The 22,628-nt window shown below is 41.0% G+C and overlaps 3 protein-coding genes across 3 annotated transcripts in view; 1 reads left to right on the forward strand and 2 right to left on the reverse strand.

The window, feature by feature from the left end:
* arhgap39 (Rho GTPase activating protein 39) overlaps window positions 1-5,355 on the forward strand; it is an 84,734-nt gene extending 79,379 nt beyond the window's left edge. Inside the window, exon 11 of the mRNA XM_019268001.2 lies at window positions 80-5,355. Within this exon, the coding sequence (XP_019123546.1) occupies window positions 80-274 (195 nt within the window). The 3' untranslated portion in view covers window positions 275-5,355. The remainder of the gene's footprint in view (window positions 1-79) is intronic.
* lrrc41 (leucine rich repeat containing 41) lies at window positions 5,310-11,162 on the reverse strand. The gene is made up of 10 exons (XM_010756853.3): window positions 10,946-11,162; window positions 10,526-10,612; window positions 10,379-10,437; window positions 9,512-10,295; window positions 9,205-9,432; window positions 8,956-9,120; window positions 8,068-8,166; window positions 7,738-7,866; window positions 6,923-6,995; window positions 5,310-5,870 (listed from the first exon to the last, which is right to left on the reverse strand). Exons 1-10 carry the CDS (start codon window positions 11,052-11,054, stop codon window positions 5,651-5,653), a joined length of 1,953 nt encoding a protein of 650 aa, XP_010755155.3. The 5' UTR covers window positions 11,055-11,162; the 3' UTR covers window positions 5,310-5,650.
* A 740-nt stretch (window positions 11,163-11,902) lies between these two features.
* On the reverse strand, window positions 11,903-18,300 carry rad54l (RAD54 like). The gene is made up of 18 exons (XM_019267991.2): window positions 17,982-18,300; window positions 17,770-17,853; window positions 17,321-17,431; window positions 17,158-17,218; window positions 16,922-17,057; window positions 16,479-16,548; window positions 15,872-16,160; window positions 15,278-15,402; window positions 15,039-15,189; window positions 14,809-14,935; window positions 14,621-14,695; window positions 14,195-14,325; window positions 13,941-14,051; window positions 13,597-13,720; window positions 13,432-13,510; window positions 13,173-13,352; window positions 12,856-13,019; window positions 11,903-12,556 (listed from the first exon to the last, which is right to left on the reverse strand). The coding sequence occupies exons 1-18, from the start codon at window positions 17,982-17,984 to the stop codon at window positions 12,355-12,357; spliced, it is 2,223 nt and encodes a 740-aa protein (XP_019123536.2). The 5' UTR covers window positions 17,985-18,300; the 3' UTR covers window positions 11,903-12,354.
* Window positions 18,301-22,628: the final 4,328 nt, after the last annotated feature.

Raw genomic sequence — 22,628 nt, forward strand, 5'->3', positions numbered from 1 at the left:
AAAAGTCTATAAGAAGTCTTAAATCTGACCTTTAAAACACTCTGTCATACATAGTGTGTGTGTGTGTGTTTGCGCGCAGGTATTTGGCCAGCCCGCCAACGTGGCCATCACCAAGATGGATGTGAACAACCTGGCCATGGTCATGGCTCCCAACTGTCTGCGCTGCCAGTCCGACGACCCCAGGGTGATCTTTGAGAACACCCGCAAGGAGATGTCCTTCATCCGAGTGCTCATCCAGCGGCTGGACACCAGCTTCATGGATGGAATCCTATAGCCCCCCCACCACGCACACACTTACACACACACACTTACATATATACACACACACACACACTTCCATACTCTACCCCCAGCCTCTCTCCCTATATGCTCCCTTTAACCCCCTCCATGACACACTCCCCCAGCACAGAAACATACACACACATTGTTGCTGCTGGGTGGACCCCTCGCCTCTCTGACATGTTTACTTTTCTGGAACTAACAAAAAACTGCCTTGCTTTGTCCACTTTGTTCATTTTGAGTTGAGCCAAGCTGTGTTTTCTATTTCTCTACATGTAGTCCTTTAACTGACATTTCCATAAGAAACACACTAGTATTAGAAATCCAAGCTTTTCATATGACAACAGTACTGTATGTGCCTTCACATACATGAACACAGTGCACACATACAGTATGAAGGAATTAGCAGGGATATCATTTCTTTGGATTCATAGTTTTTGCTTCACTGACGCCCTCAGAGTTCAGGACCACAAAGGTCCATGTGTGTTTCCCCTGCTTGAGCGCACACACACACACACACACACACACATTAGTACATGCACATACATTACAAAGTCTTGCCCCAGGATTCCACCCTCTGCAGTGTACTATACCATCGAAACACAAAGCAAGAATTATCGCTGAGATGAATGATGCATACAGGACACACACACACATTCTCCCACACACGTTAAAATCTCTCACACATTACGATTACATTACATCACAGATTTAACTCCCAGATCGGACGCCCAAAGGCGCCTTTGCATCACTGCTTCATCAGATGGATCCTGTTAGACGTACATTCAGACACCAGGTGGAAAGGTGAAGCAGTGTCCAACATTGTTTTCACTGGCAGCAAACGGCCCGTGTTTTACACTGCCACGACTCAACACAAGAAGCTCTTTTCCTCCTCCATTTGTGATCTCGCCTCAGGGCAGCAAACTTGTGGTCATCTCAAGTGGGGCAGAAAGCAGAACTTCACTCTGTTAGTCACAATGCTGCCTGCCAGCAACCGCGACTTTGAACTAGTGTAGCTGTAAATGTGATTGTTGCTTTGGCCGCTCAGCTGTCAAGTGAGGAGAACTTGGACACTAAATCACCTCTAGTTGTGTTTGGACTCCAACACTTCCACTTTGTTGGCTATCACAGACACATAAGCTTTGTTCAAGTTGTTAGTACATGCAGTTTAAAGTGAACGCAACATACTGCACATATTATATTATCATCCTGCTTCGTGGCTGACTGTGTTAGACCATTCAGGGTATCTGCAGATCTTTAAAAAGTCTTAGACCATATAAATACATCTTAAATTGAATTTACATAAGTCGGTGATAGTCTAATATAAAAGTCTAACATTTTCTCTGTAGGCAGTGATATTAGTTTTAAGGTGTTGTGTCAGGAGACATTACACATTTAAAAACTAAAGCAGGCTTGTTGAATGAGTGGATTGTGCTGCAGAATGCTGTCGGATCCTGTTTCTGGCAGCACCATCACACCTGTAGAAAACACTGTCACTACTGCTACGGTAGCAACAGTAGCTAGGAAGCTTGTTGTGTCATGGTAAAGTGATATGATTCAAAAATGAAATTGAATGTAATTAGTTAATCCATCCATTCATTCATGTACTGGCTAATTAATTGTATCATTAGTGTTATTCTTATAAATTGCTTTGAGATAGTGACAAACATTTGACATGTTAGTGAATATTTCTAGTCCAAACTGGTTTTCTATCACATTTTGTCACTGGTTTGTCCCATGTGTCGTTCAAAATGTCTTTAAAAGTCTGAACTTGGTGAGCCCTGCAGAAACCCTGCTCATTGTCGCGTGAATGTTGTATGCGTACTAACACGTTTCACATACTACATTTACATACTACTAACACTTCATGCGGCACTCTCCATAATATTAGTACATACAACAGAACAGTACACACAGTATTTTGGAAATGGCTGCACACCGTGCGGTTTACAGGCTCCATGCTAACAGTTCAGCATACACCATACCGACTGGCAGCATCCTCAGTGCTAAAGCGTAGTACACTTGAAGTGTGTAAAGAGTCCTTTTGAGTCAATACCTCCCAAAACTGTTCTAAATACATAAAATCCACTATAAATGTTAAAAGTTTAAGTTAAAATGAGTTGGCTAAACAGACACTAGCTTCTTTTATCTGGTTTTACTTGCTAACAAACTGGTTAACCATGTTGGAATCGTCTGAATCAGAAAGAAAGGAGTTTTCCTTGTGTAATTCTCATTTAGCTAGTCTGACATGGATGCAGTTTTACTATGTTGCTAAATATTTGAGACTTGAAGTGAGCCATGCTAACTTTTGCTCAACGCAGGTGACAGTGATGGGCTAACGGTGGGCTAATGGCTAAAAGACAGAAATAGAGCCGAGTCATTGTAAGGTCACCGAACTAACTCAATGATGTCCAGTATGCAGAAAAAGTTAGCCACCATATGCTGCTGGTCACACCAGACCTCTGAGTGTTTAAATAGAGCCACAGTGTGTTTTTTACTTAACTAATCTACCGTCCAGATGGATTTTAGTGTCCATGTTCTAATCACTTAACACATCGGTGGGCAGTCGTGTCACATGAAGACCAGTTTAGGTCCAACCTTACTGGCTGAACCTGTCCAATAAAGGAAATCAGCCGGTAAGTCTTGCCTTGGCTCCTATCCTCAGTATAACTGATCTCACAACAGTTTTATATTCTTTAGCATCAGGTGATCTTATACAAATCTGGTCCTGTCCGTCCACCTGCCACAGTATTTTGGTGCTGTCCAATCACTTTAGCTGTTGAGCCCGCCCGTAGCCACGAGCAACAGATACAGTAGTATGGATGATAGCAGCACTGCCAATAAAAAAAAGGCCCCGTCTGTGATCACAGCACAGCATGCTCGTACTTCCAGGGAGGGATTTGAGAAGTGCCAGTTCTCCCACAATACACCACCCCAACCCTCCTCCTCATTCAGCTCCATGCACCTGACCCACCACTGAGCCCCAACAGGCCTTTCTGCTCACTAATGATTTGTGAATGTGTCTACCTGCGTGCTTGTCCGTCCGTCCGTCATAGTTTACAAAATGTACCCGTCTCTTGCATCATACGGTCTTCGTCTGAGAAAGTACTGTTGTTTATTGTGTTCAGATTTTTGCTGTATTTAACAGAAATTGTTTTTAACCCATTCTTTTTATATGATTTAATTTATTTATATTTATTTGAGATTTCCTTAATGCCTTCTCGAGATATTGTATTGTAGGCTCCGGTGTGTGTGTGTTTTTGTTACGGCACATGTGTGTATGACCGCGTGGATGTGCGATCGAGCCGTTTTCAATATGGTAGGGCACATACGTGTTGATGTACGACTGTAAATCTTGCTGTACCCGTTTGATTCATTTGGGTTTTTGTTTTTTGTGTGACACAACTGAAAGGATGATTGTGAATGGAGACACACACACATGGACCACCCTGGAAAAACACTGACTTCCACCTTAAAAAGGTCCAGAAAACACTCGTCTCACCGTTAATCTTTGTCTGAAAGAACCTTTTTTTTTCCTCGTGAAGAGACTGTGACGAGTGTGTGATGTGCAGCTCACTCACTCCGACATACACACTTCACATAGATAACATGTACATTGACACTGTACAGACTGTAAAAAATAAGTATATAGAGAAACAAGAGAGGAAAACGCACCATATGTAACAGTGGAAACTTGCTGTGGAAGTTGATGTAACAGGGTGGGTGGTTGTTTTTTCTTTTTCTTTTTTTAAAAGTCTTGTTAAAGTGTAAATTTTTCCTCACATTGATAGAGGTCTAAAAGTGGTATTATTAATTTAAACCCATCTCCAAACATCCATTCAAGTACCAGAAAGTGTTTTTAAGCCCTGATATCTGTAACTGTAGGTCTGATTCATACAAAGAAGTGATTTGTCTGGAGGCAAAGTTTGACTTTTCAACTGGGCGTCATTGAGATGATAGATCAACCGCCTCCTTCTTCTAGTGAAAGCAGCTCCTGAATGCTAACAAAACATGATCATCACCCTAACTGGTAATCAGAACTGGGCTGTGACTAGTTTCGTTGCCTTTAATGGCTCACTTACAGTTTTTAGACAGCTTTTTTATGTTATCTTCTGAGTAAAAGTTTGACTACGAGTTGGCAGGTTCAGGGTTGAATACTACTTGTGGGGTTGACCAAGTTCAAAGTAAACATCATCTAAACTTTCAAGTCCTGTTCTGTCCTCGTAGTGCGGGGTTGCCAGGTTTGAACACTATCCTAACGCTACACAAAACCCAGGTGACCCAGATAAATTGGTGACTAGCTTACGAACACAAAGATACAATGTGTGAACTTCACACATCCAGTTTTGTTCCCATTGAACATCCTGTGCCATCTGCAGCCGTTAACACAGTAATGTTATGACAGGAAGGGAACAAAGTCTCTCAGAACAAACTCGTCCCTCATTTGACGACTCACTTCTTTGTGACGTATGAATACAGCCAAATGTTTAAATTTGATTTCCTGTGAAAGCAATTAAAAAAAACGAGAAGCCTTGGCGATAACCGGGCCAGGCTAAAATGTTTCGGCGGTGTGTGTGAGTGTGTATGTGGTGTGTGTTTGTGAGAGTGTCTTCGTTTTAAATGCAAGAGATGGTTGTAGATAGACCCAGCAAATCAACCAGTTAGCATGCAGACATAGGGTCTTCACTCTCTTCGACTTGAATTTACTAAAATATGAAAATATACAAGGAAAACGAACTGAATTTACAGAAAGTAAGTGTTACAGTATTTAGCTTTAAAAAAAAATCCACTAAGAAAAAGATTAAACTCTTTTTAATCTGTTTTTCTGATTGTTTTTCTACTCGGTTCCTACTAATGATGGATTGGTAGTTGATGCTGTTCGTCTAATGTAAAGAAAATGACAATGAAGTGAAGGTGTGAGACTGCAGCAGTGAAGCTGCTCTTCACCTTGACGTCAGTCCTCGAGGTTTTTCAGTTGTATCTTAATGTCCACTGTCACTCACATTGTGTCCGAGGGAAGACTCTGGAAGTGTAACGGACGTTGGTTTAATAAATGATTCAAATGTCAAACTAACATGTCGTGCTCTTTTACTTCCCAACTGCACGTTCAGGTACAAGAGAACAAATAAAACCTCAGACACACAAAGAACGTACAAAACCACCTCTACAACTCCATCAACTTACATATTTCCATGTTGCACAGGCAGACAGAGGGGAAGCTGTGCACTTGGACATGTAGAATAATACTGCGTGACGTCACTCTTCAGTGAAAACTCTGGAACCTTTAATGAGCTGAACTCAAGTCAAACTGACCACAGCTGTATTTTTCACAGGCAGTGCTTGATACTCAGGGATAGTCCTCTGTCCGTGCTCACATATTGCTGATGTGGTCTGCCATTGTGTCTGTGGATATCCATCCTTCGACCAGCAGAACACAGAATGGACTGAGCCTCTGCATTGCAGCGTTCCATGTGTCGGGGTCTCGGTCCCCTGGGTTTTTCCTGAGGTCAAGGGTCAGTTGGTGCGGAGGACGATGTGTCCTCAGCCTCTCAGCGAACTCCAGCAGGTCAGCAGGCTGAATGAAGTTAGAACTGTTCAGGACAAAAGGCAACACATGGAAATAATGATATAATGTTTAATATAAAAACTTCACTGTACTGTACTTTAAGTATAAAAAAATACTTTTTAACCAGCCTGTCTCACACTGTATTATTGGCGTATTATTACGGTATATATATAAAGCTGTGAAAGAACTGTAGGAATGTAAAAACAAGATCTCTGTCCGTCTCTCCTATAGTGTCCACTATAAAGCAGGATAAAACTGAAATACTCAGAAGTGCACATCAGTGTTGAAGTGAATGTAGAGTACACACCATACATGATGCCTTTGTGCACGAGGTCTACATAAAAATCTAATTAGAATTCATTCAAAGAGATTGCACTAGTTTTATTGAACTTGAGTCGTCGCCCCAGAATGAAGATATTACAGATGAGATGTAGAGAACTGGTGTTCAAACACAGGTCAGCAGTCAGCAGCTGTCTGTGAAACTGTAAACAGAGTCAGCTGATATGAAAATGAACATGTGAGGTGTCTATTAGTATCCATGGAGACAGCTTTACTTCTGCTAGAAGAATAAAGCAGTGTGGACATTTTAGACATTTTTTAAAAATAGTTTAGTCTAACTCAACTAATAAAGACTGATTATTAATATACAGAAAAAAGTTCAGTTTTAACAGTCAAATCTTTTCTAAGGATTCAAAGAGTTTATTAGTCAGCAGTGTAAAGAAACTTTCTATTTTTTTTTATTGAGAAAAAGATATGTAAAAAAAGTAAGCAAACTACAGTCATACAATTTTGTACACATTCAAGTACAAATATGCAATGTACAGTGACATGGAAAAGATTCACTGAGGACAGTCTGCTGAAGGACATGATAATGTCAGTGATGACTGAGTACAGGGCATGTTAGACCTGTAGGTTACAGCATGACTGCTGACAGCTTGATCAGTTTTTATCACACCGCTCTGGACTGAATGATGGAGGGAGGATTATGTAGATGTCACAGCATGTGTTTTAATAGGCTGATGAACAAAACTCATTAACTAAGACCTCTGTATGAGCAGAGAGGCCTGCTGCTCTTACCTGATGTCCAGTCGTCTCACTGAGCTCGGGGAGCCTCCTGAGAACAGCTCCGCCAGCACACTCACGTTCTTGGCTGTTGATACAGGCAGCCATTAGTTCACACAGTCAACGCACTTGATTTCCAAACTGTTCATGAGTTACAGATACAAGAAATACTTGTTACTCCCTGTGCTCAACTATGTTCACCAGCTAGTTTCTAACAGACGACATCTGAAACCAGCACAGAGGGCCTGACACATTAATAAAGCTGATGGGGTTCAGATTAAGGACAAAGGACAAAGAACAAGAACAGGAGCAGAAGCAGCCACTGAGGTAGTTTATGTCTGATTCATTTTGTCTAAAAGTTTTCGTGTGAGTAAAATATTCATTTTAATGACACATTAATAATAGAAAGTGGAGCAGGAGGCTGAAGTGTTACTGTCATTCCTGACACAACCACCAGGCGACACCAAAGTAAAGATTTGTGTTAATCCTACACCGACACTTCATTAGGTGCACTCCAGTAATAAAAACTCTGCCATGAATTCTTGTTATTTTTACAATACTGTTACATTATTTTTGTTATGTCAGCAGAGACCTGACAAATCACAACCACCACCACCAACAACAACAACACCACCCAATTACCAGCTCAGGAGACTCATTATAAATAAATGAACAGTTGAGATTAGAGGTAACAAGTTTGCTGTCATAGCAACCGCGGCTGTCTCAATAATGCTTACTCAGCAGCATGCTGGGTGTCGGTAGCAGTATTGGCACTGACGTGTCCCTGAACGTGAATCCTGTTAGTGTAAAGATGTGAAGGATGTGCTTACCCAGCCGATTCTGAGCCAGGCTGAGTCTGTGCAGGGATGGCAGTGTCTTCAGAGCGCACACCAGCTGCTGCAGACTCTCCTCCTTGTTGCTGCACCTCTCAAGAAGGCGGCAGTCATTAACCCGGAGCTCTGAGAGAAATGAGAGGAGGGAAAGATTTGTGCCATCTTGAATTGCATCAGGCACATAGCGATGAAAATATATCTGACCACTCTAAGACTGGTCTTGATGATTGGAATTATATCATTTTTGGTTTTTGAAAGCGAGGATGGGATCAAACTATATTACACTTGATAATATGATTAACACACATATACATCTCCTTTGCTTACCTTCTAACCTGCAGTCTCTCAGTAGATTTAGGATGGCAGGGTGACAATCGGACAGCTTCATGTCCTCCAAGTTGAGACTCCTCAAGGAGTGATTTGACTCTAGAAGTTGACCACATGTTGTTGGTGACAGACCTCACGGTACATTTAGTGCAAAGCTAGAATGATACATTGAGTACAGCAGTACAGATACGCCAAATATGTATAGCCTATAATGTATATGCCATTTTTCCAATACACTGACACACAGAGTTAATTGTTTTTGGATGTTGGTCAACTTGTTTTGGATGATAATGACACGCCTGCCACCACACAGTTCATCAGCCTAATGATGTGCATAATGTGTGAACGTGGATATTATCCCCAACAGTCTGACCTGATGAAGATCCAAGTGGGTGGAAATGTGGACAGCGAATTAAGGTTACTCTTATTTTATCCTAAAATGATGCTATTTACATTCTTTATTCTTTATTTCTTGTATTCAGCAAATCCTGTGAAAACATGTTAGTCTGTCTTCTCTATCTTGTCTTATCTTGGCTCTCAGCTCTAAGCCCACCGCTTCCACTGGTGGACACTGTAGACAAATTTTTATTTAAATCATTTTAATAGTTTCTGGACAACAGTGGAGCTCTATGGCACAGAGGAGCCTTTGGGTCTGTTTATGGAATTATTTGAGAATAAAAACAAAATATATATTGTAGAATATCACCAGACTTTAATTAAGCTGTACATTTTATGTAACCTTCATAAAATTTTATTTTTATAGCCATTTTTTGCATTTTCATTCATTGTTGTGACTTTCCGTCTTACAACAATGTGCTCTGTGTGCTCCTTTTAGAAGGCCTGGATCACAAACTGTGGTGAGCCTGTTACAGCAATGTGACACATTACCTGAGAGAGTGTTGAGAAGTTGGCTCTGAGAGGAGCCAATCGGTAATCTCATCCCGGATACGTGAAATGAGGTCAGATGTGGGGAGCGTCTGAGCACAGATGTGATGAAGTGCAGGTCTGTTTGGAGATCACCCACTTTGACTGTCAGCTTCTGCAGCGGCAGCTCTGCAGGAAGAAGGTTAAGTTGTTTTACACAAGAAGTTTATGTTTTTTTTATTATTGTGTGACAATAAAACTGAGAGCATGCACCTGACTCATTAGTCGTGGAATGATGTAGTAAGAAGCGTGGTCCCCACATCACAGTCTGGATCTCCACGTGCAGGGACGTCACTTTGGGGCTTGCGTCTAGCAGGATCTCCAGGAGCTCTGTGTACGGCAGGACGCTGATGCTCAGATCTGTGAGGGAGCTGCGAGAGCTCTCAGACAGCTTCCCCAGAGCTCTGGCCAGGTCCAACACATCCAAGTCCACAAGTGTTGCTGCACAAACAAACAGAAAAATATAAACACAACACCCTGCCTACTCCAAATGTACTGCTGCATTAATAAGCAAACTTACAAAAGCTGTGAAGTGTTAGAGAGCGAAGGCAGAAAAATGTAGGCAGGGCACGGTTCAGCACTCTAAGAGAGTCAGCCCCACACTCCCTGATCTCCAGACAGTGGATCTGTCCCCATGGACAAGCTCTTGACGGACCGTCACATGGAGTGAAGGTTTGACAGAGTAGCTGCGGGTCCAGAGTAAAGTTTGTTTTTCCAGATTCCTCCTCCTCCTCCGCACACACGGAATCCAACTTTGAGCGTTTGCACGGAGTGACTTCATCATCCTGATCTCCTGAAGTCCCAGTCTGGAGACCTGGACTACAACTGGCCCCGTCATCACTGGCTGAAGCCGTTTTGCTGTGCATTAGGTTTGTCAGCTCAGGGCTTACGCACTGAGACCCCCTTCCATGTAGGAGCCACGCAAGCACAACAGGACATTGCACATGTACAGTGAGTTTTTTAGCCAGCCCGTGGTCCAGCAGGCGATGGAGGACGTACAAATCAGTTTGTGACTTCCTCTTTGAAAGATCGATAGACTGCGATACACCAACGCTCTCGATGCGCTCCTCTAAAAGGTTCAGAAGAGGCCGCCGCTCAGCAGTTAGACTTTGAAGGGACTTATGAACACCCGGAACAAGTAAAAAATGTCTGATACATTTAGCCGCAGCCCACAGGATAGATGGGGTGTCTAAGTTTGCGATGTTACGTTTGACAAAGTGGTTGGAGAAGCCGTAGAACACAAGAGTGAAAAGCTTTCTCATGACTTCATGTTTGGCCTCTTCTTCTGTGTGAAAGTTGACTACCTGAAATGTAACACAAAAGAGACACAGAGTCACATCTGGATCCAACACGTTACACTTTACATGCCATCGTGAGGTTAACCTACATGTTTAGGTCCAAACATATCATCTAGGACTCCGATCCACCCGGAGTAGGTCGATATCCCTGAAACAAAAACACAAAAAGACACCATGTCAGTGAAGACAGAAAAATAAATCAAACACCATGTCTGCACGTCAGATACAGTTCTTACCTCTCTGATTCAGAGGAGGCTGGAGCTCATCCAGCTGACATATTGTCAGATAGGGAAGGAGCTCCTTAATGAGAGGCGTAGGCAGATCTAAGTGAAGACAGACACATGGGTTAATACTGATCATTCACTCTGAGGAGGACAACAAACACATGTACTTTGAAATGACAACACTGCATCAGTGGACCTGAGGCAACGTTAACCTAACGTTACAGAAGACTGGAGGTTAGTTAACGTGTATAAACATGAGTAGGTGACACTTCTGGAATATTATCTAACAATCAAAGCTGCTACATTATTCAATGAGTTCAATGTCACTTCATCTTCACTTATGGGATGGACGCTGACGTCAGCTTCTGTCATCATCTGGCTTACTGTTATCTACTGGTGTTAAAAACAGAAACAGAAACATTATGAGCTCACCAAGGAGAGGCTGAATGCCGAGAGCAGCGAAGTGTCTCCTCACCGCCTGGAAACACAACTCCTTCAGACACATCTGCTGTGGGTCTGCTTTACGCATAGTGCAGCGCATCGTTCAGCTTTAGTGTGTGAGTGTGTGTGTGTGTGAGTGTGTGTGTGTCCAGATGTTACGGCCAGCACCGCGCTCATGCTGGATGTTGTTGGTCGCTCTTCTTCTTCGCCGGTTTGATAGAAATGTTGCATTTCTCTTTCTTTACCTGTAATTTTGGCCTACACACGAGCCCGAGAGGAGCATGTCGCCCCCTACTGCACCGCGAGTGTATAACCATAACCATGACCTCACAGAGTGGATATTCTACTGAACTAATACGTGAATAAAACCTTTTATTCCTGTACCATACCCATGATATCAGTTTGTACATAATGTATTCTCCAATGCATTATATGTATTTGGGTTAAATACATTGTCTCATACCTGTATTTTGTATTTTACTTTGATGCCTTTAAGATAAAGATAAGCTAAGACAGACTTTAATGATTCCACACACAAGTAAGGAATATACAGAGGAAGGTCATGAAGTCATGCTGACAGCTGTTGGAATGAAGGACCTGCTGTAGCTCTCCTTCTTACATGGTGGGTATAGCAGTCCACAGTGTCATACAGGGGGAGAGAGGAGTTCATGATGGATGTCAGCTTATCATTTCTGGATGGATTTATGTACTTATTACCATGACTACAGCCTTGTCATAATGAGTATGATTATTAGTATATTTTTAATGAGTACTTTGACCATGATAAAGCAGCTGACGACTGAATGATTGTGCTGCTGCTGATTATTATTCTTATAACTGAATTTTATTAACTTTGAAGTTTTTTTTCCTGCTGCATTTCACAGACAGTCATACAACAGGGAACCTCCTCGCTCATTAATTCACTTATTCATTTTTTATTTTATTTTTACTGCGCTCACACACACAACCACAGCACAACCCTTAACCCCCGACAGGAGACTGGCCCTGGTGGCAGGCTATTCATCAGAGTCAGCATGGTGTATGATTGGTGCTGTGTGACGTGTACATGCTGGTTTTGGGACCTCATAACTAAAACACAAATGAAGGGAAAGACTGTTGACTAGGATACATAAAATGTCCCCTGAGGGTCTAGGGGCTGCCCAGCAAGGTCTCAGTCTCCACCTACTAAGCCTAAAACAGCCTAGCAAATCATAACATCCCAAAAAAAAGCCCGCTGAGCAGGATGGGCAACATGTTTTGCACCGAGCAGTTTTTTATGTGAAGAAGTTACCAATCAATCATTCTCCTTTATTTTTCTGTTTTAATAAAAAGAAAGAACAAATAAATATAAATATATACAGCACACGTATTAGCATGATAGAAAGTCTTTGTTCCTCCTGCTATACTACACCCTTCTGATCCTCATGAGAACGCTGGTGGAAGACGAAGGAGACAGCAGCGTCCCAGGAGGCTTTCAGCACTTGGTCCCTCAGGCCCTTTTTGTCGCAGCAGTGGTTCCACTGGGAGAGGTTACTGGTACAGTCAGAGTCCTCTGCGGGGGGACGGACTTCCCTGCCATTCACGCAGCGACGACAGCGAAACCTAACACCGCCACGAGAGGGAGGAAGCAAACCGAGTCAGATTTAGCACTCTACCTACACAAACTTAGATGGACCACGTAGTTGTTTAAAATTAGAGAGAGAGCTGATAATGACTGTGACAGACATAAAGAGCTCACTACATGAACATAATATACTAATGAGATCAAGGTGGTCAAGGACATATGAAAGTCAGAGACATCTACAGTAAAGAGAAAATTCTAAGTATTTGGTGAATGGCTCTAACTTATCTGAGTGCGTATTTGGGGTTGTTTGACCATGTTTATAAAGTCAGTTCTTTACTTGTCGTGTGTGTCGCTGGTGGTCTCCTCATTTAGAGTGAAAAGTTCTCGGAGTTCTCCCAGAGAGAAGTGACGCTCCACGTCTTGCTCCTCATCCACCACACAGCTGCTCAGGGCTTTCTTATGGGCCTGTCTCTGCAGGATCTTCTCCTCGATCGTCCCCGTCTGTCAGCACACAAAAACACACAGGTCAAACGTGGACACTGCTGCTCTCACGCATCTATTATGGATTCATCTCTTCATCATTTATCCATGTGAAAAATATATTAGTCATTTCTAAGTGGTGATGATTTGTTTTATGAGCGGTGTTGAACTGACAGAGAGCAGCCTGTAGATGTAGCAGGTCTTCTTCTGGCCGTCTCTCCACACACGTGCCATCGCCTGCTCGTCGTTGGCTGGGTTCCAGTCGGGATCAAACATAACCAAGCGGTTAGCACCAATCAGATTCAGGCCACATCCACCAGCCTTACTGCTCAACATGAAGATGAACTCCGGGTTCTAGGAAACAGATGGATTTAGATGCTGTTCAACTACTCTTCAAAGTTTAGAATGCTTTTTAAAATGGTTTCCAACTCACAGATGGACTGTTGAACTTTTCCACTATCTTGGCTCTTTTCTTGATGGACATTGTGCCATCCAGTCGAACATAGAGGTAGCTGTAAAAGACCAGGCGTTGCTGCTCACTTTGACTGACAAATCATTTAATATATATGCAATTAAATAGTGGTTTCTGAAAAATCACCTTCTGGATCTGCACAACTTTTCAAAGAGGTCCAGGGTTTGAGTGTAGTTGGAGACGAGCACCACTTTGTCACTAGTTGTGGTCCTTGTCATTGCCAGGATGTAGTCAAGAACCAGCATTTTACCTGGAAGAAATGATGCTTTAAGTGTCAATCATCCTAATTCTTATCATATTTAGACACATGAATGAGCCAGACCTCACAATAACACACAACAATTTATGACCTCTTTGTAACAATGCCACCAATTTCCCAGCCACAGTCCTTCACGAGGTGGACCATCATGCTGTTCATCTGGACGCATTTGTAACCCCACCAGAGCTGTATGTGTTGTACGTGTTCTTACCAGAGAGCTGAGGCTCCACAGCTTTAGTGCAGTAGCCGGGTGGAAACAGATCCAGCGCTCCCTCAAAGCCTTCCTCGCCCTCCACACACTTGTCATAGATGAGCGCTGGGTCTGCGACACAGAGCAGTGGTTAGTATTTCCAACAAGTACCAGATGATTGGAAAGAAGCATGGAGAGTATATTTCCTCTGTGCTGTGTGTTACGTTTGAGTCTGTATTTGAGTATGACAGTGGTACTGAGTGTGTTATACTTACGATTGCACAGTTTCTTGAGTGACGTGATGGAAGACAGTGAGGAGACGTTTATTTTGCCCTCTTGTAGCGTCTCAATGGGCTTGGCCTGCCTTAGGAAGCGCTTATAGAGCTCTTTTTGCAGAGGAGTCAGCCTGCAGGGAAACAGTCACAGACACATTCATTATGTTATATCTGTCTTCAGATATTGTCTGTAGACGTATTTCTGGCTTAAATCAACTTGAATTTAAATTGGTTTTCATGTGACTTCAGACAGAAAATATATTTACCAAGTTTAGCTTACTTTGCTAAACAAACAAAAAGGTAGAGGTGTTTCTACTCGAAGTAAGCAACTTAAAAAAAAATCTATGTTTATGCCACAATCAACAAACATCAATTAAATATTCCATTTCTGCTTTCGTGTAACAGAAACCAAGTGAATGGACCTACCTGCAACACACGACCTGCTCGATCTTCACAGGAAGATATTTAGACAAGATATCAGATGTTCTCCGTATCAAACACCTGTCGAGGCAGAACGTGGTCAGTATGAGAGAGGGATGGATGTTAAATACAATCAAAACAGCTACTACAGAAGGGTTAGGGTTAGTCAAACAAGTGATAAAAAAGAAGCTCACCTGTTGACGATACTGATCAGCTCCTTGAGTTTCTCCTCTCCGGTCTGTCTGTCTTTATCACTCGCATCTGCATCTCGGCCCTTGAGGATGGGAAGCTCAAAGCGTTTTTTAAACTCCTGGGCTGTACCTGCCATGGAGATAAGAAACAAACCAACAAATACATCAATAAAGGGGATCTTTTATCCTTTTAGGAGAGATAAAAAGTGTTTTAGTGTTTTATATTTGCTCACCGAGGATCCCAGTGTTAACAAAGTGGACCAAGCTGAAGTATTCCAACAGGTCGTTCTGGATGGGAGTCCCTGATATCAGCACTCTCCTCTGGGCACTCATGGTGTTTAGGGCCTGGTATGTCTGGTTGTCAGAGTTCTTCAGTCGATGGCCCTACAGCGAACACAACTATTAATGTCACATCATCATGTCAACATCATGTCCTCGACAGCTCTGAAGCATAATGGCAGAGATGGAATACCTCATCACAGATCACAAGGCCCACTTTGCCCTTGTGCAGAACCTCAGCGTGCAGTCGAAATGTCTCATATGAAATGATGAGGATTGGGGTCGGTGCTCTCAAACCACGCTGAGAGATGAAGTTCACTAGAAATCACAGAAAACAGTTACGGAGAGGACAATGAATAAACTCTGCACTTGGTTTGGATGACTGCACACATGCTTCACACAAACATCCTCATCGGGTGCCTCCAGGTGGCCAAACGTTAGATGTGAAAGAAAGAGGCAGATTTCATGGTCACATTTTGTCACCTTAAATACTTCTGAAAGAGGAAGTTTTGTTGACATGTAAATTAACTCTGTCACCACATGGACTGAACCATGAGCTACACTTCTTTCACTTCCACATGCTTAGATTAACTGTAATCATTCTCATGTGATAGAAAATGTTAGAAATGACACTGAAAATAGTTTGATTTGTTTTGATTTAACCACAAGATGGTGCAATTATCCCACAGGATCTTTACTTTGGTCCATGACAAGATCTCAAGTTAACACCTTTCCATGAACTCTGCTGTGGATTTTCATAATGAGACACAAGGGAGAGGTAAACTACCTAGCTGTCTGTCAATGTCATCCTTTGAACCTCCGTCAATGGCCACCGGTGTGACACGTCCTCCCAGCCACTTTCCTACTTCATTGTACCAGTTGCGGACCAGACTGGAAGGTGAAACCACAATGGCCTTGTCTATCTCCGGCTTAGCATCTGGGCTTTGGCGTAGCAGGGTCCACATGAGGGCAATACACTGCAAAGTCTTCCCCAGGCCCATCTCATCAGCCATGATGCAGCCATATGACTCCGAGATGCGTCTGCCCGTCACACACTCCCACAGGAACTTCACCCCCTTTAAAAAATGAAAGACATCCATTTTTAATTATAAAGAAATCAAACGTATGCTCTGAATCAAACGCATCTAATGGTCCTCCTAAGAAGTGACTGAAGGATACAAAAGAAGCTGATAAGTCGCCTTTTTAAGTTTGTCAATCTACTGTTTCCAGGATAAAGAAAGAACTTCATAAGGACTTTACAATCAGTTTTTACATGTCTGAAGAAAAACAAGTCATTAATTTAAGACTACATCTGTATCATTAGATTTTTTTTATTACTGTTTTATTGCTTATTTTGGTCAGTAAAGTTTAGAAGAACAACATCTTGGGTTTACCTCTCTCTGATGGGGTCTGAGTACTTTTCCTAAAACTGGATCCACAACAACATGGACAGGTAGTTTCTCTCTGGACAGGACAAAGAACACACGTCATGTCAAACATTTGCTTTTATTTACAAAAACGTTCTCCTGTAGAGGATCTTAAAGCTGCACAAATCCATACATGCATTAATCATTTGAGAAGATTACCATCAATTCACTCAACTTTTTTTCAAATACTGCTGCATTTTCTGTATATTCATTTGTGAGAAACGTCCATGCAGGAATTGAGGACTGAGAGCTGGAGCTGGACTCTCCACTTAAGGACTAGTTTCAATCATTTAGCTGCTTCTGATTAGACTTACTAACATACAAGCTTGGCCTGTGCAGCTTTATTCAATCGACCCTTTTCACTGGAGATCAAGTCAGAAGATTTAACAGAGGGTGAGTTTTGAACCTACTTTTCAGCTTTGATCAGGTCATGAGCGCTCAGAATCGGGGGCTCATAAAGAACCAAAGCATCTTCTGCGAAGGGATCGTGAAGTGCTTTCCTTACTCCTGCACGCTTTAGACCAAGCGCCCTGATTCCCAGAGAGCCTGTGGATGATTCATCAAGAGAGCAGAGGAAGTTATACTGTGTGTACATCTGCTGTACTAGACACGACAGAGAAGCTACAACCGGAAGAAAAAACGTCACCTGTGTAATTTGGAATAGGAATTTTAAAAGGCTTGGAGAGGATGCTTCGAATAAATGCCTCCTGTAAGAAAGGATTTCAAACATGTGAGTGATGTCGTGGCATCAAATTACAACCATCTCTGCATTCACATGCAAAGATTTTATAGTACGTGACGGTGCTTACATGTTTGTCACCATCCATGCATGCAGGCCGGCTGTTCAGCTGTGTCAGAGGCTTTCTGAAGGGGGAAACGTGGCTCTCTCGCACCTCTGCGTCACTTTTTCGTCTTTTTTCCTGTGACAAAGAATTACACATCCCAACCGCACGATAATCAGTATCATTCTTCACTCATATAACATATAAAGAAGAAGCACAGGGAAGCGGTAGCTTGATATTACAAAGAAAAAGACACACGGCATACATGTTAGATCACTGAGGACAGAATTCTTTAGAAACTATAAATATGTTTTTGAGTGATTCAGCAATATGCAGCAGCTAGAAATAAACACCGCTCACTGCCTCACATGATGCTGTCTGTGGTTCAGAACATGTCTACACACATGTTATACTATGTCTGTACCACGTCCATACAGACAGACAAACAAACAAACAGTGTGGCTGTGTGTACTTACAGTCCTGCATGTCCAGTCTTCATCTTCACACGGATCTCCTGCTTGCTTCCGTTTAGCAACCTGACTGGGGGCGAGACTCCTTCTCTAACATGACACACCAACAGGAGAAGTTAGACATTGTATACCTGAATGCAGCCTGTAGAATAATAATAATAATAATAATAATAATAATAATAATAATAATAATAATAATAATAATTCGTCCTGCTTACCATTGTGCTTGTCTCCTCGCCGTGGTTGTCACACTGCTCTCTCTCCGTGTTGCTACCGTCGTGTTACCCAGAGACAGCTCGCAGCTCCGCGGGCTTCGTGTCCACAGCTGAGCCTCTCATGGCCGAAGCTGCTCTACTTTATGAAATAATAACTGTAACAGTGAGCCTACCTAAGAGTATTGTTAGCGAGAGTCACCGTGGTGAAGTGACTCCCGCAGAAGAGTTTAAATAACTGGTAATAGTTAGTTGACACGCAGCAGCAGCTGCTGCTCTCTGTTTACGTTTGTTCCGGTTGGTATTAAAGTTCGCGCTAAATGTTGCACAACACTACGGCAAGCCTGAAAGGTCAAACAGGCTGCTGCGCGACTGCCGCTCTGTAATAGATTACTTTAGGTATGTCATTTTATATGACTTTAAGGTATTTATCTGACTGAATGAATTTAATGTTCTCTTGCAATTTATCTGATTTGTTTTGGAAAGACTTCAAAAATTGGTTAACCCATAATAATGTAGATGTGCCACCCCTGACCTACAATAATGTGAGATTTGGTTTCATGATGGAGGATAGAAAACTAGAATATAATAGCTAAGTAACTTTGCTAACTGGTGACTTTCAGACAAAGTGAGTTATTTTGTGCTCCGCAGCAAAGCTCATTCATCTCTCATAACGTTTCTTTCCATTATACTGTTATCCTCAATGTGAAAGTGGCTCATATTAAACCAAATAACCTGTATAATGTCAAACTCTTAATTAGACACCGCTGCTATGCTATCCTACAGTATTTCCCCCACATGAAAAGTATGAATGTGAATGCTTTAATTTACATAATGTGGGACAAAAAGGACCAGATCATTATATACTGTATTGAACATAAGGAAAGTTACTAACATGGTCCCTACCTAAGCCCCAAACTTAAACTTCTTAAACTAAACAGCGATGTTCACATCCAATAGCACCTACTACATTTGTAATGCTGATACAAACAAACAGCAAATAACCTCCTTAGCAGAGGTAAAAAATATATTTAGCCGCTGACTCTCTATGTTGTGCTCTTTACTTATAAAAAAGTGTTGGTCAATGTACCAAAAAATCTTAACACTTTTTAAACACAGTTTCAGATAAGTGAAATCTTTATTTTGTATGAAGGGTGATTTCACTGATATTTCTCCATCCAGACCACTTAGACCAGGTCCTAATCGTGTTTGTTTGTGGTATGTGGATCACCTGACAGTACTAGTCAAGACTATGGACCAATATATTCCAATATGAAAAGAAGAAAAACTTCTTTAAAAGTACAACAATAAAGGCTATAGAAGAGGTCTGCAAACTGACGGAGATGGAAGCTGTGGCAAAAGTGGACCATGGCCAGATGGAGGAAAGTGCAAATTGCAAATCATGACTTTTATAGGATGTGTTTCCCAATTGAACAATCGATGAAAATGTGTTTAATGTTTCCTAAAAGATACACATAACCTTTTTCCTTTTTTACTGTTTTGTAGTGAGAAAGAAGACATTTACATTTCCATTTGAAATGAGAGAGACGGGGTTTGACATGAAAGAAAAGATGTTAAAAAAATGGAAATGTCCAGTTTTTGTCCCTTTATTTTCAATAAAGGTTTCACAAATCAGAGGCTGTGTTTTTATGAATCTTCAGGGTCTGTACATGAATCCAGTCCGGATTTTAGAGGTCTAGGCACAGTGTTTTTTGATCTGGACCTGGTCTAATGAGGTCTTGGTATAAAACAAAAACGGTGCAGCACAATACGTTAATTTCCCCTTAAGTGCCGAATTAGAGCCTGATGATGATTGAAGACAACTTCAGTGTCGTGGGAAACGTTATACTGAATTTGATTTCGTTTCCATTGAAAGACAACGTGCTGGTCAACAAAAAACAGTTAGCAAGCTAATACTGCACTAAACTTAGCCTAATACCATAAATACTTTTACTTTTGATTGATCCCCTATAAGATTTTTTTCTTTCTTTCCATTGTTTTACTTTATATTGTCATTCTGTTTATACTCTATTCTTCTTGAATGTAAGAAAGTTCTAAAAGCAACAACATTTGTAATTGTATTTGAATATGCTTGAATTTGTATTGTATTTTGCAATAAAGTAAGAAAAAAAACTTTAGGTATGTCAAAGTGTACTCGTTGTATTCATCATCCTAAGAACATGAACATGCCACCGATATTATTCAGAAAAATCTGTGTGAATGTGTGTGAATTACTGAAGTATTTCAATATAAGAAAGAAGCACTTAAAATACTGAAAGCAGCTGATGAATGAATAAAACTCTGCCGCCAGTGAGTACTTCTACTTTGGATATTTCCATAGTACTGTATCTCTCATGTACAGAGATTGAATATTTTAACTTATGTTGCAAAACAATTTGCACTCTTTTTTTACTTTCCCTTTTGTTGCAGGGCATTGTGAAACAATATTGTTTATGAACTGCAAAGATTTAAAATTAGGTTCCACAGCAGTTAGTGAAATAATTCAAATACAGGCATATGCTGTAAAGCAATACTTCACAATTACATTCCCTATTTACCTTATGCGTATAATGTATGATAATGAGTTGTGTGTCTAAATGCCAAGGTGTTGCCTGATACATTATGGAGGCCTGAATCTATCATTAAAAAAAGATGACACTATGCAGACTAAATTCACTTGATTCTACTGTTTGAATGGTTTAATGATGGACAAACTCTACAAACTCTTTCTACCAATAGGTGGCAGCTTCTCCTTTCTATACATTCAGACTGTTGGGCTGCACCTACTGCGATGTTAGTACCACAAGTACCATTTGTCTTATGGAGGAGACACACCTCCTGTAAGGCAATGAGACAAGTTGCACTGTATTAAACCTGCTGGTACTGTGTGTGACATCTTTTGATGCTGGTAGAAAGCAAGTAGACAGCTTCCTGCTTCATGTGAGAACTCAACTGTGTCTGCAGCAGTGGCAGTCAGGGAATTGCAGTGTTAGAGATTATTATGTTATTATCTGCTTAAGGAATAAAAAATGTATCTATCTAAATCTGTATTTATCTTCCATTCCTTAGAGAATGAAGAGATACTAGACACTAGAGACATATTAACACACATCAGTTTGGATACATTGGATACACATTCCTATTAATATATCTTAAAGGGAATTTTGATTGATAGCTAATCTAACCTTGATTCCAAAAAAAGTGGGGCTGCGTAAAACATAAATGAAAACATAATGCAATGATTTGAAAATCTTTTCCAACTATATTCAATTAAATATAGTATGACGTCAAGATACATTGTATTGATGTTCAAACTGATAAACTTTATTGTGTTTGGTAAATATTAACTCATTTTGAATGTGATGCTACAAAACAAAGTTTGAACAGGATGAACAAAAGTATGAAAGAGTGAAACTTTTGGACAATGTAGCCCCACATGCACAGTATGGGAGGGCCTGTTCAACACTGCACTGCAGCTTCAGTTGCGTTTTTTTTTTGGGGGGGGGGGGTTATTTTTTCCCCTTTAAATCTTTTTATTATGCTATGATGGAAATAAAGTTCTGCAATGTAAAACCTTCTTGTGAAAGGTTATTATAGTATGTATGATATTTAAGAATGTGCAGCCTTTCTTAACTACTGATGAGATGAGGGCCTTCTGAGGCTGCAGACAAGCAGAAATCATGAGAAGACAAACACATTTTTAGAATGATTTATTATTCATAATGTACAAAAATAGTGGTCAGAAGACATTTTAAAATACACTGTCAAAAATTCTGAGTATATTTGAGATAATACAGTACCACGACATATATGAAGACTATGAACATTTCTTATACGGGGTTGTTTTACTAAACGTTTTCAACAGCAAACTATTCAGGGATGAGCTGACAGACTCAGAAAGTGTAGAAATAAGGAGCCCTGGTTCTGTTGGTGCAGAGCGTTGGCTTTCTGATAGCATGCATGCCAAGCACAGGCACTCCGCACTTGGTGGTGTTCCCTGACAAGACAGGCCTTGTCAAAATTTAATCTAGTCTTTGAGACTCAGCTGTAGTCAGGTCATGCAGGTGAACCCCTTCTCAGTAACACCTTATTTGAAGCTTTGCTAATTAGTGTTTATGAAACATCATAAGCTCTTTATATGGGTCTGTAAACTGGTGTGTCTTACACAAGTAATGGACTATGTAATACTCAGTATTTTGTGTTGTTGTCAAATATTTTAGTAAATCAGTAAAGAGTCTGGAGTGTGTCAACAGAAATATTATAGACTTGATTATAATTTAATGTTAATTAATGAAAAACTATTATAAATTGATTAATTAATGCCCAGTAAAAAAAAAGGTGTCTCTAAATCTAGTAATTTGCAGTCCTTCAGATGAATGACATTTCCATTGTTCTTTTATGGGTTGAGGAATTCTCCTACTTATCAAGCTAAATAAACAAAAAATTGCACAGGATAGTGACATTTTGAAAGATGGGTAATTAATTCAATTCATATTAAATGAACTAATAAGGAAAATAAATTAGGCAGTGACCTCATTTAGAATCCCAATCTTATTGTACTGAACAAACCACTCTTTGCAGGGCCTTGTTCAGTGCTGTTTCCATACCAGGCAGTGATGTTCCTCACCAGGACACTCTCAATGGCGTAGTAGT

The sequence above is a fragment of the Larimichthys crocea genome, chromosome XVII, assembly GCF_000972845.2.
Source record: "Larimichthys crocea isolate SSNF chromosome XVII, L_crocea_2.0, whole genome shotgun sequence".
NCBI lineage: Eukaryota > Metazoa > Chordata > Actinopteri > Sciaenidae > Larimichthys > Larimichthys crocea.